We start from the raw sequence: 18,102 nt of genomic DNA, 5'->3' as shown, positions 1-18,102 counted from the left end.
TTATCTTTCTTCCTTCTCTTTGCAGTTTGATTGGATGATGCAACCTTTATCTACAACACAATCGCAAGGGGAATGTGAAGTGTCTGGAGCCTTGCCAAACAGCATGTGATCTATAAGAAAATACTTTTGTTTCCACAAGTTATGGAGAGTCACACAGGGAAGTGAGAGGATTTGTTCTGGCTGACACACAGTTGTACAGTGTGAGTATTGTAGTCCATATCCATAGACGACATTGCATCTCTTAATTCTCAACACTTGGAGCTACTGAATTACATTAGGGAACATTTTTTTTTTTTCTGGTTGGCAGCATTGCAGTCTTGGAATAAATTCCGAACAAAGATTCAAAGCAAGAGGTTTTAAGTACATTTGGCTTTTTAAAATTGAAAACTACAATTTGATTGCAGCACTGTGTGTGTGTGTGTGTGTTTGTGTGTGTGTGTATATATATGTGTTTGTGTGTGTATATGTGTTTGTGTGTATGTATATGTGTGTATATGTATATGTGTGTATGTATGTATGTATGTATATATATATATATATATATATATATATATATATATATATATATATATATATATATATACAGTGGTGTGAAAAAGTGTTTGCCCCTTCCTCATTTCCTGTTCCTTTGCATGTTTGTCACACTTAAGTGTTTCGGAACATCAAACCAATTTAAACAATAGTCAAGGACAACACAAGTAAACACAAAATGCAATTTGTAAATGAAGGTGTTTATTATTAAAGGTGAAAAAAAATCCAAACCATCATGGCCCTGTGTGAAAAAGTGATTGCCCCCTAAACCTAATAACTGGTTGGGCCACCCTTAGCAGCAACAACTGCAACTAATCGTTTGCGATAACGTGCAATGAGGCTTTTACAGCGTCCTGGAGGAATTTTGGCCCACTCATCTTTGCAGAATTGTGCTAATTCAGTTACATTAGAGGGTTTTGGAGCATGAACCGGCTTTTTAAGGTCATACCACAACATCTCAATAGGATTCAGGTCAGGACTTTGGCTAGGCCACTCCAAAGTCTTCATTTTGTTTTTCTTCAGCCATTCGGTGGTGGACTTGCTGGTGTGTTTAGGATCATTGTCCTGCTGCAGAACCCAAGTTGGTTTCAGCTTGAGTACACGAACAGATGGTCGGACATTCTCCTTCAGGATCTCTTGGTAGACAGCAGAATTCATAGTTCCTTTTATCACGGCAAGTCTTCCAGGTCCTGAAGCAGCAAAACAGCCCCAGACCATCACACTACCACCACCATATTTTACTGTTGGTATAATGTTCTTTTTATGAAATGCAGTGTTCCTTCTACGCCAGATATACTTGGACACACACCTTCCAAAGAGTTCCACTTTTGTCTCATCGGTCCACAGAATGTTGTCCCAAAAGTCTTGGGGATCATCAAGATGTGTTGTGGAGAAATTGAGACGAGCTTTGATGTTCTTTTTGCTCAGCAGTGGTTTTCTCCTTGGAACTCTGCCATGCAGGCCATTTTTGCCCAGTCTTTTCCTGATGGTGGAGGCATGAACGCTGACCTTAACTGAGGCAAGTGAGGCCTGCAGTTCCTTGGACGTTGTTGTGGGGTCTTTTGTGACCTCTTGGATGAGTCGTCGCTGCGCTCTTGGGGTAATTTTGGGTGGCCGGCCACTCCTGGGAAGGTTCACCACTGTTCCATGTCTTCGCCATTTGTGGATAATGGCTCTCACTGTGGTTCGCTGGATTCCCAAAGCTTTGGAAATGGCTTTATAACCCTTTCCAGACTGATAGATCTCAATTACTTTCTTTCTCAATTGTTCCTGAATTTCTTTGGGTCTCGGCATGATGTGTAGCTTTTAAGGATCTTCTGGTGGACCTTACTGTGTCAAGCAGCTCCTATTTAAGTGATGCCTTGATTGTGAACAGGTGTGGCAATAATCAGGCCTGGGTGTGGCTAGAGAAATTGAACTCAGGTGTGGACAACCACAGTTATAGTATGTTTTAACAAGGGGGGCAATCACTTTTTCACACAGGGCCATGATGGTTTGGATTTTTTTTCACCTTTAATAATAAACACCTTCATTTACAAATTGCATTTTGTATTTACTTGTGTTGTCCTTGACTATTGTTCAAATTGGTTTGATGTTCCGAAACACTTAAGTGTGACAAACATGCAAAGGAACGGGAAATGAGGAAGGGGGCAAACACTTTTTCACACCACTGTATATATATATATATATATATATATTTACAGTTGTGCTCATAGGTTTACATACCCTGGCAGAATTTGATTTCTTGGCCATTCTTCAGAGAATATTAATGATAACGCAAAAAATGTTTCTTTTACTCGTGGTTAGTATTTGGCTGAAGCCATTTATTATTTATCAATTGGGTTTACTCTTTTTAAATCATAAAAGCAACAGAAACTACCCAAATTACTATGATCAAAAGTTTCCATACCCCAGTTCTTAATACCATGGATTGCCCCCTTTAACAATCAATGACAGCTTGAAGTCTTTTGCTATATTTGTGGATGAGGCTCTTCTCAGATGGTAAAGCTGCCCATTCCTCTTGGCAGAAAGCCTCCAGTTCCTGTAAATTCTTGGGCTGTCTTACATGAACTGCACGTTTTTGAGATCTCCCCAGAGTGTTTCAATGATATTGAGGTCAGGAGACTGAGATGGCCACTCCAGAACCTTCACTTTTTTCTGCTGTAGCCAATGAGAGGTCGACTTGGCCTTGTGTTGTGGATCATTGTCATGTTGGAATGTCCAAGTATGTCTCATGCACAGCTTCCTGGCTGATGATTGCAAATGTTCCTCCAGGTTTTTTTTCATAACATCTTGCCATAAATTTTGACCAAATTTCCTGTGCCTTTGTAGCTCACACATCCCGAAAACATCAGTGATCCACGTCCGTGTTTCACAGTAGGAATGGTGTACCCTTTCTTCATAGACTTTGTTGACTCTTCTGCAATTGAAACGCTTATTGTTTGTGGCCAAAAAGCTCAATTTTAGTCTCATCACTCCAAATTGCTTTGTGCCAGAATGTTTGAGGCTGTGCGGTTTGGCGTATTTTAAGAAGGATACTTTGTTTCATTTGCATACTAATGGCTTTATTCTGATGACTCCACCGTGCAGCCCATCTTTCTTCAAGTGCCTCCTTATTGAGCATCTTGAAACAGCCACACCCCATGTTTTCAGAGAGTCCTGTATTTCACCTGAAGTTATATGTGGGATTTTCCTGGCAATTGTAGCTGAAATTTTAGTTGGTCTACCTGACCGTGGTTTGAATTCAATATAACCCCTCATTTTCCACTTCTTGATTAGAGTTTGAACACTGCTGATTGGCATTCTCAATTCCTTGGATATCTTTTTATATCCCTTTCCTGTTGTATACAGTTCAACTACCTTTTCCCGCAGATCCTTTGACAATTCTTTTGCTTTCTTCATGACTCAGAATCCAGAAACGTCAGTGCAGCACTGGATGAAAAATGCAGGGGTCTGTCAGAACTCCAAAAACTCATTGACCTTTTTATACATGCACATTAGTTAGAAGCAAACCGATCACAGGTGAGGATGGTTACCTTTTAATAGCCATTCAAACCCCTTTGTGTCAACTTGTGTGCATGTTATCAGGCCAAAATCACCAGGGTAATTAAACTTTTGATCAGGATCATTTGTGTTGTTTCTGTTGTTGTGATTATGATTTAAAAAGAGTAAACACAGTTGATTTGATAATAAATGGCTTCAGCCAAACACTAACCATGAGTGAAAAAAGTTTTTGTGTTATCGTTAATATTGTTTGAAAAATGGCCAAGAAATCATAAATTCTGCCAGGGTATGTAAACTTATGAGCGCAACTGATTATATATATATATATATATAGATAGATAGATAGATAGATAGAGATATATAGATATATATATATATATATATATATATATATATATATATATATATATATATATATATATATATATATATATATATATAATATCTCTAACTAAAATAATGTGTTTTGCATAAGTGTGCACACCCTCTTGTAACTGGAGATGTAGCTGTGTTCAGAATCGAGCAGTCACATTCAAACTCATGTTAAATAGGAGTCTGTACACACCTGTCATAATTTTAACCACGCCGATGTACATCAGCAGAATGGCACGGCTGGGCAAATGGGCGTACCTGTATATCCCTTTAAATTTGCCGCCATGCCATCGCGTGCGTGCCAACCGTGACCTCCCTGTGTCGGATCGCAGGTCCCGTGGACTCGATCGCCGTGGGGATACCCGCTATCGTCTCATGGAGAGGAAGAACGGGGAGATGCTAATGTAAACGAGCATCTCCCCATTCTGCGCATTGACAGTGTCATTGATCTCTGCTCCCTGTGATTGGGAGCAGAGATCAGTGACGTGTCACATGTAGCCCCACGCCCCCCCCCAGTTAGAATCACTCCCCAGGACATAACCCTTACACTGCTCCCTATTGGTTAACCCCTTCACTACCAGTGTCATTTACACAGAAATCAGTGCATTTGTATAGCACTGATTGCTGTATAAATGACAATGGTCCCAAAAATGTGTCAAAAATGTCTGACGTGTCCGCCATAATGTCGCAGTCACGATAAAAAACGCTGATTGCCGCCATTACTAGTGAAGAAAGAAAAAAATAATAAAAATGCCATAAAACTATACCCTATTTAGTAAACGCTATAACATTTGTGCAACCCAATCAATAAACGCCTATTGTGATTTTTTTTTTTTGATTTTTTTTTTTTTTTTTTTTTTTTTTACCAAAAATATGTAGAAGAATATATATCGGCCTAAACGAAGGAAAAAAATGTTTTTTTATATATTTTTGGGGTGATATTTATTATAGCAAAATGAAAAAAAAAAAAAAAAAAAACGCATTCTTTTTTAAACTGTCGCTCTTTTTTTGTTTTTATCACAAAAAAATAAAAAGCACAGGGGTGATATCAAATACCACTAAAATAAAGCCTCTATTTCTCTATTTGTGGGAAAAAAAGGACGTCAATTTTGTTTGGGAGCTGCGTCGCACGACCACGCAATTATCAGTTAAAGTGATGCAGTGCTAAATCACAAAAAGTGCTCTGATCTTTGGCCAGCAAAATTGTCCGGAGCTTAAGTGGTTAAAGTGGCTCTGATTAACCCCAAATAAGGTTCAGCTGTTCTGGTAGGTCTTTCCTGACACTTTCTTAGTCGCATCCTACAGCAAAAGCCATGATCCACAAAGAGCTTCCAAGGGTACAAAAGAATTTGCAAGGGTATGTATCTTTATATTCTCTCATGGTACACAGTGGAGACAGTCATTAAGTGGAGAAAATATGGCACAACAGTGACATTACCAAGAACTGGCCGTCCTTCCAAAATTGATGAAAAGACAAGAAGAAAATGGTCAGGAAAGCTGCCAAGAGGCCTACATTAAAGGAGCTGCAGGAATATCTGGCAAGTACTGGCTGTGTGGCACATGTCAACATTCTCCCATATTCTTCATATGTCTGGGCTATGGGGTAGAGTGGCAATATGGAAGCCTTTTCTTACGAAGAAAAACATCCCAAGTCTCCCAAAAGCATGTGAGAAAATGTGTTATGGTCTGATGAAACCACGGTTGAACTATTTAATAATTCCAAAAGATATATGTTTGGCGCAAAAACAACACTGCATACCACCAAAAGAACACCATACCCACAGTGAAGCATGGTGGTGGCAGCATTGTGCTTTGGGGCTGTTTTTCTTCAGCTGGATCAGGGGCCTTTTTCAAGATATAAGGAATTATGAACAGTTCCACATGCCAGTCAATATTGGCACAAAACCTTCAGGCTTCGGCTAGAAAGCGGGAACATAAAGAGGAACTTCATCTTTCAGCATAACGACCCAAAGCATACATCCAAATAAACATAGGAATGGCTTCACCAGAAGATTAACCCCTTCCCGCCGAGCGTACGCAGATCTGCGTACTCGGCTTCCGGGGGGTATACCGGGATGATGCCCGCACCTGCAGGCATCATCCCGGTGCCGTTTTGTTCAGCGGGCGATTGGCTTTCCAGCCATAACAACCGATGCGGCTAAAAGCCGCTCGGCTGTTATGCCGGAGGAGCGGGAGGGGACGTCCCCCCCCCTCCCGCCGCCTCTCGCCGCTGTTACCGCTGTTACCGGTGCTCCCGCTCGATCGGGAGCACCGATCAGTGGTCCGACGCCTCCGGCTGCTGCAGAGGAACTGGAATGAAGCCGTAATCGGCTTCGTTCCAGTCTCCTCATCGTAAACACGGAAGCGACGTCATGACGTCACTTCCCGTTTACTCGGCTGCCAATGGCGCCGGTTTAAAAAAAATATCCGGTATTCAGAATCGCCGTTTTCGGCGATCTGAATACATTGAAGTGTAAAGGAGGGGTGGGGGGTCTTTTAGACCCCCGATCCCTCCATAAAGAGTACCTGTCACCACCTATTACTGTCACAAGGGATGTTTACATTCCTTGTGACAGCAATAAAAGTGATCAAATTTTTTATTTTTTTTTTAAAACAATTTAGTCGTTTTAAAATAAATAAAATAAATAAAAAAAATAATTTTCAAAGCGCCCGCCGTCCCCGCGAGCTCGCGAAGCAAAGGAAAACGCATACGGAAGTCGCGCCCGCGTATGTAAACGGTGTTCAAATCACACATGTAAGGTATCGCCGCGATCGTCAGAGCGAGAGCAATAATTCTAGCAGTAGACCTCCTCTGTAACGCTAACCTGGTAACCGTAAAAATTTTTTAAAGCGTCGCCTATTGAGATTTTTAGGTACCGTACTTTGTCGTCAATCTACAAGTGCGCGCAATTATAAAGTGTGACATGTTTGGTATCTATTTACTCGGCGTAACATTATCTTTCACATTACACAAAAAAATTGGGCTAATTTTACTGTTTTGTTTTTTTTTTATTCATGAAAGTGTCCCTTTTCCCAAAAAGTTGCGTTTAAAACACCACTGCGCAAATACCGTGTGACATAAAATATTGCAACAATCGCCGTTTTATTCTCTAGAGCCTCTGCTAAAAAAAAATATATAATGTTTGGGGGTTCCAAGTAATTTTCTAGCAAAAAATATGGATTTTAACTTGTAAACACCAAATTCCAAAAATAGGCTTAGTCATGAAAGGGTTAAAGTTTTGGAATGGCCCAGCCAGAGCCCAGACCTGAATCTGATTGAAAATCAGTGTGGTGTTCTCAAGAGGGCTGTGAAGAGGATATGCCCTCACAATCTGATAGATTTTGAGTGTTTTTGCAAAGAAGGGTGGGCAAATATTGCCAAGTCAAGATGTACTATGCTGTTAAATTCCTACCCAAAAAGAGTGCTGTAATAAAATCAAAAGGTGCTTCAACAAAGTATTAGTTTAAGGGTATGCACACTTATGCAACCTTATTATTTTAGTTTTTCATATTTACTTCCCTCTACCCAAAATATCTCTGTTTTTTACAGTTTATAGGTCACATTAAAGTTGGAAAAAATTCTGAAATAAAATTTATCTTTGTCTCGTATTTTTTATTATTTTTTTTTTTTTTACATCACTAAAACCTGACATTTTAACAGGTGTGTGGACTTTTTATATCCACTGTAATAGCATAAAGGATAGCAGTTCTGACGTGTGGATAAGCTGTGGCATGTTATAACAATATTTGATTTATTGGGACAGGACATACATTCTATTCCTGTGCGCTGCTTTAAAATGCAGTGCAGTGGGAATAGGTCACGGAAAACCGTTGTTTTGTGTGTCCTAGTGGTGACCTGTGTTCTTCTAGTGTGGTAAAGCACAGATCACTGTACTATATGAGAACAGGGTCTTATCACTAGGCATCAGGTACTGATTGAGGTGCTGGCAGCTGGAACTTTAGAAAGATTGCCATACAATTTAATAGAGGAGGAATCGGGAGGGCCCTGCTTGTTAAAGCTTACAATCTAGGAGCGAGTGTCAAGTGATAAAAAAGGTAATAACTGTGGGAGATGAGAAAATAAAGTACAGTTATTTGTGGGCAGAATAGGTTTCTCTGAAGAGAGTAGGAGAGGATCTGCAGATTGGGGTAAGGAGTTCCATAGGATGGGAGAGGCTCAGGAAAAGTCCTGGAGATGAGAATAAAAAAAGGAGGTGGCAAGGTCACTAGAGTGCAGGAGGTCTTGGGAGGAACGAAGAGAATGATTATCTTGCTATTTTGAGACAAGGTTAGTGATTCAGCTAGGGCTGAGTTGTGGGTGGCTTTATAAGTTATCATTTTGAATTGAATTTGTTGGGTGAGCGAAAGCCAGTGTAGGGATTGACAGAGAAGAGTAGTAGACACTGATCGGTTGGTAAGGTGGATGAGCCTGGCAGCAGCATTCAATGGACTGAAGGGAGTGTAGTTTAATAAGGTAAGCCAATGAGGAAGGGGTTGCAGTAGTAGAGGCAAGAGTTGACCAGGAAGTGAATTAGAAGCTTCCTGATGTCATTTGTTAGAAAAGGGTGTATTTTGGAATTGTTGCAGAGGTTGAGGCAGCAAGATTTGGACAGTGATTGGACGTAGGGCAGGAAGGATTGTTCAGAGTCCAGGATTACAGATAGAACCTTGGCGTGCGCGAACCGGCTGATGGATGTGAGTTCAATCTTGACAGAGAGATCAGGGGAAGGGGTCAATGCCTCATGGGATGTCTAGTCCTGCAACAGCTGGAGGGCCGTAGTTCGGAGATCCCTTGTTTAGCAGATCAAGGTATTTTTTCAACAATTTGAATTGGAACCAGGTTGTCCAGGTGTTATGGAATCGAGAGGTAGTGTCATGCGCAATTGTGATTTGACCTTTCCATATCGTGTATTTCATTCATTTTTTGTATCCAGTCCCTAATAGTCAGCACTGAGGTGGATTCCCAATGCAATGGAATGAGAGATTTGGCTGCATTAAGCATATATTTAGTTAGAGATTGTTTGTTTATATTTTTGTAGTGGTCTGGGGTTTATGTGTAAAAGGCAACATTTAGCCATTAAGCGTACATTAAGCGTACTTTTGTTTGTTATTTCAGTGATCAAGTCTTTGACTTGAGTCCAGTATGAGGAGATACGGGGACAGTCCCACTAGCTTTGGATCATTGTGCCTTGGTGCTGACCACATCTCCAGAAAATATCGGAAGAGTTTGGTAACCAACATTTGCATTTGTCTGGTGTAGCATACCATTGGGTTAAGCTTTTGTAAGCGGTTTCTTGTCGCCTAGAGCTTAATTAACATTTATATGCTAGGATGCATGCTTTGGACCATTGATGGTCAGAAATATCAATGCCTAGTGTGTTTGCCCATTGTCTTTTAAATCTATCTTTCTGTGTATCTGCTCCTGGTTGAAGCCATGCATAGAATTGAGAGATGGCATTTTTCTATTCTCACCCCCTTAAGGCAGAGGGTCTCAAAGAGTGTTAAAGGTCTAGTGAATGAATTCGTAGTCTTACGTGAGTGGACGTAGCAACGTATCTGTAAATATAACCATAATGGAAATCCCCTAATTTTTGAGTTCTTCTGTGAGTGTGGTTCTGGACTTAAAAGTCCCTGTCTTGAAGCAGTGAGTGACCAATAGTGGTTCGCTGGAAGGCATGATAATGTGTTTGTTATGTGTGCCCAGCGGACCAGGTGAAGTCAATATATAATTTCTTTTAATTATATGGTGAAAGGTTCGCAGTGTAGTGTAGCTCCTATCCCAGGGTGTGATAAGAGTGTCTTTTTGCATTTTGATAAGGGAATCCAGGGAGAGGCCTCAAGTGGGGAGGATGTAAAGGATTTCTCTAAGTGAATCCAGTATTTTGTGTTGGAGTGACATTTCCAGTCCATCTCCCTTGCAATGTGAATTACATTGTAATATTTTCTGAAATTAGGTAGCCCCATGCCATGTGCTTTTGATTTTGTCATATGACAAAAGTATATGCAGGGTTTTTTGTAAGCCCAGACAAATCGGGTTTGAATTGTTTTTAATAGTCTATAGAATGAGTAGGGGATGGTAATCGGTAGAGCTTGCATGAGGTATAAAATGTGGTAGGATCATCATTTTAATAATTGTGGCTCTACCAAACCAGGAGAGGTTTGACTGCCCACAGTTTAAGGTCCCGATCGAAGGGTGGGAAATTATGTTCAAAAAGTTTGGTAGGGTCCTGTGTAATCTTCACCACTAAATATTTTCAGTCTTTGTTTTGCCATTTAAAGGGACAGTTTTGTTGTATGTCAGTTACTTCTTTGGATTGGTGGGATATGGTTAGTGCTTCGGATTTATGTTAATTTATTTTCATATTTGAGCTATATCCAAAAGTAGTGACAGCTGATAGTAAATTAGGTAGTAATATGTGTAGTTGTATGATTGAAAAAAAAGGAGGTCATCTGTGTAAGCTGCGGACTTGCATTCCCTGTTTCCAATCCTCAGACCATTGATGGGGGCATTAAGGTTTATACAACATATGAATGGTTCCTGAGTGAGAATGAATAGCAACGGCACAGTGGGCACCCCTGTCTAGTGTCATTATGTATTTGTACAGGTTCTGATAGCGAGCCATTCCCTTTGATTTCAGCTGTTGGTCTGTGGTAGAGAGAGGAAATCCACATCAACATGTAGCTGCCCAAACCTATATGTGTCTCTATGTAGTGAAGATGTAGTCCCACACCACCTTGTCAAAGGCCTTCTCCGCATTCGTAGACCAATGACCTTAGAAAGGAGTGACCTCAAGCAGTTAGCTAGAATGTTTGCCAAGAGCTTCAAGTCCAAATTTAAAAGTGAGATTGGCCTGTAGCTTGTGCAATCTGTAGTGCCTTTGTTCAGTTTTGGGAGAACCGTAATGTGAGCCAGGGTGAATGAGTTTGGTATTTCTTGTGGTTTGCAAAGTAAGTTGAATGCACACAAAAGAGGTGTTTTGAGTAGATGCGCAAACGTATTGTAATATTGGGCAGTGCATTCATCTGGGCCTGGGCTATGTGATCCATTGCAGCGGGGCCACCCTGCCGCAGTAAAAAAACATCTGGGGTGCCAAGGTTTGCCATCACTGCCCTAGAGAATACAATGGCGGTCGTTGCAACTTTTTATCTCACACGCTATTTGCGCAGCAATTTTTCAAACACTTTTTTTTTTCCAGAAAAAAAAGTTTAAAAACAAAAACAAAAAAAAACAGCAAAGTTAGCCCAATTTTTTTGCATAATGTGAAAGGGGAAGATACACCGAGTAAATAGATCACCAACATGTCACGCTTCAAAATTGCACTCACTCGTGGAATGGTGCCAAACGTTGGTATTTAAAAATCCCCATAGGCGACGCTTTAAATTTTTTTACTGGTTACATGTTTTGCGTTACAGAGGAGGTCTAGGGCGAGAATGATTGCTCTCACTCCAAAGTTCGCGGCGATACCTCACATGTGTGGTTTGAACACCGTTTTCATATGTGGGCGGGACTTACGTATGCGTTCGCTTCTGCGTACGAGCTCACGGGGACAGGGGCGCTTAAAAAAAATGTTTTTGTTAATTTTATTTAGATTTTTTTAGTTTGACACTTTAAAAAAATAAATAATAATTTGATTACTTTTATTCCTATTACAAGGGATGTAAACATCCCTTGTAATAGGAATATGGCATGATCGGACCTATTTACAGTGAGATATGGGGTCATTAACCACTACAATACAGGGCACTTTCGCCCCCTTCCTTCCCAGCCCAATTTTCAGCTTTCAGCGCTCTAGCGCTTTCAGTGACAATTGCGCAGTCATGCTACACTGTACCCAAATTAAATTTTTATCATTTTGTTCACACAAATAGAGCTTTATTTTGGTGGTATTTATTCACGACTCCGTTTTTTATTTTTTGCGATATAAGCGCAAAAAAGCGGAAATTTGGAAAAAAAAACTATTTTCTTTTTTCTATTTTAAAAGAAATCCAATAAAATCAAATTTTGTCATAAATTTAAGCCAAAATGTATTCTGCTACATGTTTTTGGTAAAAAAAATTCCGTTAAGTGTATAATAATTGGTTTGTGTCATCACGGACATATGTACGCAAATGATCATGTACATATGTGTGCAGATAATCATTGGGATATGTGATTTTAGTGGGACATATGTGGGGGACATGTTTTTATTATTAGTGGCATGTGTTTTTATTATTTGGGGACATGTATGTTTTGGGGACATGTGTGGGGACATTGTGTTTATACTGTGTGGTGTGTTTACTGTGTGGTGATTTGTGTGTACACTAGACTAGTGATCAGTGAATAAAAAGCTGTAAAAAACAGCTCATACTCACTGATCATCAGCCGGCTGCAGCAATCTGCTCTCCTCTCCTCAGCGATGACTTCTGTGTGAGGAGAGGAGGAGCCGATTGCCTAGCATCCGGCTGTTTGTTTACATCACATGATGGCTGTGATTGGACACGGCCGTCATGTGATCAGGAGGGCCAATCACGGAGCCCTCCTGCCGATCTGAGATGCGCCGTGTCCGGGTGACACGGGCGCATCTGGATCGCGCCGCTGCGCGGGCGCAATCCCGCTCCTCCTGATGGACGTTCCTGAACGTCCTATCAGGAGTAGATGGCTCCCACCTGGCCGTATATGTGCATTGGCCGGGTGGGAAGTGGTTAAGACCCCATATCTCACCTCTACGCTGGGAAGCCTAAAATAAAAAAAATAAAAATAAAAACGATCTTGGCTTCCCAGCCAAAACGGCGCCGTTAATTTGAATGCAGAGGCCAGGCGTGACGTCATAACATCGCACCCGGCCTCCGAACGATCATAGAGACTCCGGTGAAAATCTGGTCCGCCGGAAATCTCTATGGTATCATCCGGGGGCTGGCGGATCCTGTGTCCAACTCACCAATGGAAGCGGTGAGTCGGTACAAGCACCGGAGGGCAGCGGGAGGGGAGGCGTCCCCTCCCCACCGCCCGTAAGAACGATCAAGCGGTGGAACAGCCACTATGATCATTCTTATGGTGCAGGGAATCGCCGGCTGAAAATGCTGATACCTGAATGATGTCTGTGGCCTCAGGCATCATTCAGATATTACACCACAAAGCCCACAACGTCATATGATGTAGTATGGGCGCCAAGTGGTTAAGGAGTAATGGCATCGCACAAGCATCCTGCAATTTGCCCTGGTTTGATAAATGGGATAAATTCACACTGCACTGCACCAAAAGTAGTGCATGCACCACTTTTTGAACCGCACTGAAACCAGATCACATGATACAAAAGTTCCATGCGATCCAGTGTGGGAAACACAATGCGTTTGCAACCTGTTTTTGAGGTGTCCTTAAATTTCTATTGACAGGAATCTATTGCAGGAATGCACAGTACATGTCTTTGTGATTCATGTGCGGGCATGGTGGGAACCAGCCCTTAAAATGAATAGGCTGAAATTGTGCGATTCACATGCGTTTCTCTGTGGTACAGCTCATTCCTGCATCGGCATGGTGGGAACTAGTCCTAAAAGAGAAAAAGAAATGCGCCTGGTGATGAATGCAGTTAGGTAGGGGTGGGTGGGATGGCAGGGGGCTAGAAAATAATCTTTATTATTTTAATAAAGGTGTGTGTGTGTGTGTGTGTGTGTGTGTGTGTGTATTTTTTATTTAATTTTTTGTTATATTTTAAGCCCATAACTCGGCAATGAGGATTAACCTATGATCCTTTAGGGTGGAGGATGGTAGGGGAAAAGTAATATATTTATATGTAAATCTATACTTGTATAATATTATTTAGGGTGTATATGTTCTTTTACATGTGTTTTTTTTTATTTTTAAACAGTTCTGAGAAAAAAAAATCTATGATCCTTTACTGCAGTGTTTCTCAAATCCAGTCCTCAGGCCCCCCCAACAGGTCATGTTTTCAGGTTTTCCATTATTTTTCACAGGTGATTTGATCAGTTTCACTGCCTTAGCAATTACCACAGCCGTTTCATCTGAGGGAAATCCTGAAAACATGACCTGTTGGGGGGGGGGGGGGCCTGAGGACTGGATTTGAGAAACACTGCTTTACTGTGAATCATAGGTTTTCCCACACAGGGTGGCAGCTGTGCAGCTAGTTATACCTTCCTACATTCCTTTCACTCTCTAAGGCCCCTATCACCCTTGTTGTGACTTGTCCTGCGACTTGGGACTGCAAAGTTGCATGACAGGTCATGCCCTATGTTTTCCAATGAGTACCATTCATATATGTGCGACTTCAAGTCTCAGCGACTTCAAAGTAGTCCCTGCACTCCTTTGATTCGATTTGAGGTCCATAGAGCTCATGTTTACACAGGCATTGCTTAAATTTGCATCAAAATCGCAGAAAAAAAATTGTGGTAAAATTGCACTACTTTCAGGTCGCACAAGTGTGAAAGGGGTCTAACACAGTGCTAACGCGCTACTAGCTAACACCACTCATCACAGGCCTGGAGTCAACACAACATGGTTTATTAAAAAGCCTCCGAGCAGATGTAAAATTTGTCCATGTTTGAGAGTGTTAAAAGAATTGTGATAAGGCAAGAATTAACACCTGTTACTAAATGTACACCTATATGTAGTGCATGGGATCTGGCTGATTGATTGGATAGATACAGTGAGAGGGAAAAAAAGTATTTGATCCCCTGCTGATTTTGTACGTTTGCCCGCTGACCAAGAAATGATCAGTTTAAAATTTTAACATTGAGAGACAGAATAACAACAAAAATATCCAGAAAAATGCATTTCAAAAAGTTAAAAATTGATCTGCAGTTTAATGAGTGAAATAAGTATTTGACCCCTTCGCAAAACATCCCTTAGTACTTGGTGGCAAAACCCTTGTTGGCAAGCGGAGGTCAGACATTTCTTGTAGTTGGACCACCAGGTTTGCACACATCACAGGAGGGTTTTTGTCCCACTCCTCTTTGCAGATCTTCTCCAAGTCATTAAGATTTTGAGGCTGACATTTGGTAACTCAAACCTTCATCTCCCTCTGCATATTTTTTTTGGGATTAGGGCCTGGAGACGGAATAGGCCACTCCAGGACCTTAATGTTCTGCTTCTTGAGCCACTTCTTTGTTGCATTGATCATGTCGTTTGGGCCATTGTCATGCTGGAATACCTATCCATGACCCGTTTTCAATGCCCTAAGGGAAGGAGGTTCTCACTCAAGATTTGACGGTACATGGCCCTGTCCATAGTCCCTTTGATGCAGTGAAGCTGTCCTTCCCCCTTAACAGAAAAACACCCCCAAAGCATAATATTTTTCCACCTCCATGTTTGACGGTGTGGATGCTGTTTTTGGGGTCATAGGCAGCATTCCTCCTCTTTCTCCAAACACGTTGAGTTGATGCCAAAGAGGTTGATTTTGGTCTCATTTGACCACAGCACTTTCAGCCATTTCTACTCTAAATCATTCAGATATTCAATAGCATACTTCAGATAGGCCTGTACATGTGCTCTCTGGAGCAAGGGCATCTTGCAGGCGCTGCAGGATTTCAGTCCTTTACGGCGTAGTGTGTTAGCCAATTTGTTTCTTTGTGACTATGGTCCCAGCTGCCTTGAGATCATTGACAAGGTTTTCCCGTGTAGTTCTGGGCTGATTCCTCACTGTTCTTAAGGTCATTGAAACTCCATGAGGTGAGATCTTGCATGGAGCCCCAGACCGAGGGAGAATTTGTTTCTTCCATTTGCGAATGATCACACCAACTGTTGTCACCCTCTCACCAAGCTGCTTGGCGATGGTCTTGTAGCCCATTCCAGCCTTGTGTAGGTCTACAATCTTGTCCCTGACATCCTTGGACAACTCTTTGGTCTTGGCCATGGTGGAGAGGTTGGAATCGGATTGCTTCTGGGGACAGGTGTATTTTATACAGCTAACAAGCTGAGATTAGGAGCACTCTCTTAAAGGGAGTGCTTCTCATCTCAGCTCGTTGCCTGTATAGAAGACACCTGGGAGCCAGAAATCTTGCTTATTGATAGGGGATCAAATACTTATATCATTCTTTAGAATGCAAATCAATTTATAACTTTTTTTAAATGTGTGGTTTTTTTTTTCTGGATTTTTTTGTTGTTCTGCCTCTCACTATTAATATACACCTACCACTAAAATGATATATAATTATTTCTTTGTCAGTGGGCAAATGTACAAAATCAGCAGGGGATCAAATACCTCACCGTAGGTGTGTCCTATTTTATAACTTTGGTAAATATAAAGAAGCCTGTACAATCATATTGCATAATAAACAAATAACCAACAAAAAGAGGTCAACGGTCACTGGTATTAGATGAAAATTGAGTGTTGGGGACCTAATGAATACTATAAAGATGATAATAAAAGTGCATATTGTCCATGATCCGCTGGAAATTAATTGTAACCAGGGAGAAGCAAAAGTCAGTGGATCAATTCATCAGGTTAAGAATGGGAAAGGCGTACACAGGCTCCTATAGAGTTATGGGATTCCCTCAGAGACAGAAAATGAAAGGAAAAAAGGGTACCAGGTCAGTGTGGGTAAAAACGATTTTATTAGTATCCACTTCAATGAAAGAAACTTTCAACCTGCTTGCAGAGATGGTGTATTTGTGCTGTAAGTACAGGTAGTAGATAGGATGGACTAGAGGACAGCTGTAATCACAAGCCTGGACTCGCTGGGATGAGCACCAGGGACCGCCGGTGTCGGTAAACTACTCAATCGTCATTGTTAGCTGCTGCCTGAAGAAGAAGGTGGGACCTCGGAAATGCGTTGTAGCCAATCACCTCCCATACTTGTGTTTTTTGTCTTGTTGCTGCTCGCAGCATCGTGCAAGAGCCGTGTGATACTGCCAGTTTTCCAGCCACCCCCAGCGGTGGGTCCGGCTTGTGCGAGTGGCTGCCCTTCCACCTAACGCTCTGATTCTCTTATCCCTTGGTTATCTGACAGTGGCGATTGAGGAGCTTATCAACACCGATGCTCATCCCAGTGAGTCCAGGCTTGTGTTGACAGCTGTTCTCCAGTCCATCCTGTCTACTGCTTATGTTTACAGCACAACACACTACCTCTGCACGCAGCTTGCAAGTTTCTTTCATTGAAGTGGATACTAATAAATTGGTTTTTACCCACACTGACCTTGCCCTCTCTTTCTCCTTTCAGTTTGCATAATATATGGCTACCTTTTTACACCTAAAATGATCTAGGCTTGCTTTCAGGGACATTAATTGGGAGACCCAGGACTGGAGTCAGTGATATTTTTCAAGGGTGGTGGGGGGGGGGGGCAATTGCCCCATTGCCCCCTTGGATCTGCCGCTGGGTCAGAGGGGTAAAGGGAACCTTCCCAATGGAGTCACAGCCAGCAAAAATAAAACCAGAAGCCTTGCCTTCAACACCCTTCTAAAAACTAAAATAAAATGTCTCAAGTTGAGTTTTAAAATCATGGGATTTAAGAATGTGCTTGAAAGTTTTATTGCACAAAATTCTAGTGCATGTAATATAATTGATTGTGGATTTTATTTTCAGAGATGCAGATCCATTTAAGTGATGATAAAAGAGGGAAGTTGTCATTCTTATCACTCTCAAGATGAACCTGCAGACAGGTGACACCGACCACTTTGGTTCTCGCAGCTCTCTGCATGACGCCCATTCCATTACCAGTGCTGAGTTTGTGGCCAGGCTTGAATCCTATGAGAGCACAGAGAAGAAAAGTATATCTGATGTCAGAAGAACCTTCTGCCTCTTTGCCACCTTTGATGTCTTGTTTGTCACTTTGCTGTGGATCATAGAACTAAATGTGAGTTACTTTCCTGCTTTATTGATGTATCCATGTGTTCTTTAAAGTCCATCTGAATTTTAAGTTTGAATCGGTTAAAGTGGTTTGTAAACCTCAGACATGAAATATGAATAAAGCGTTTCCCTCTATATTATATACTTGTCTCAAGTGTCATTTCTGTCTGTTGCTTCATTCCTCTGCCATAAGCATGAGTCAATTCTGACAAGTTTTCCTGACACCAAGCAAAAAGTGGTGACAGGGGAGGAAGCGCCAGCAGATTGACAGCTTCATCTCTGTTCCTGCGTGAAGGGGATTGTGACTTTTGCCTCCAATCATCTTTCAGAGATCTCATAATTTTGCGCTCTGCCCCCTTTTTCTGAACTCTGACAAGCTTCCCGGTAGTCTCCACCATATACCGGAGTCGTGGGTAG

At 41.5% G+C, this 18,102-nt stretch overlaps 1 protein-coding gene across 3 annotated transcripts in view; it reads left to right on the top strand.

The window, feature by feature from the left end:
• Positions 1-18,102, top strand: part of STARD3NL (STARD3 N-terminal like) — a 103,499-nt gene that overhangs the window by 50,423 nt on the left and 34,974 nt on the right. The window contains exons 2-4 of one of the 3 annotated variants that reach the window (XM_077491645.1): positions 26-200; positions 9,023-9,136; positions 17,422-17,692. In XM_077491645.1, the coding sequence (XP_077347771.1) occupies positions 17,483-17,692 (210 nt within the window). In that variant the 5' untranslated portion in view covers positions 26-200; positions 9,023-9,136; positions 17,422-17,482. The remainder of the gene's footprint in view (positions 1-25; positions 201-9,022; positions 9,137-17,421; positions 17,693-18,102) is intronic. The other 2 variants (XM_077491644.1, XM_077491646.1) reach the window with 2 other exon arrangements.

Source organism: Lithobates pipiens, unplaced genomic scaffold, assembly GCF_037356315.1.
Source record: "Lithobates pipiens isolate NorthernLeopardFrog02 unplaced genomic scaffold, aLitPip1_a1.2 Scaffold_19, whole genome shotgun sequence".
Lineage (NCBI taxonomy): Eukaryota > Metazoa > Chordata > Amphibia > Anura > Ranidae > Lithobates > Lithobates pipiens.
Note: the sequence above shows the minus strand (reverse complement) of the source record. Positions and strands in the feature narration are given on the sequence as shown.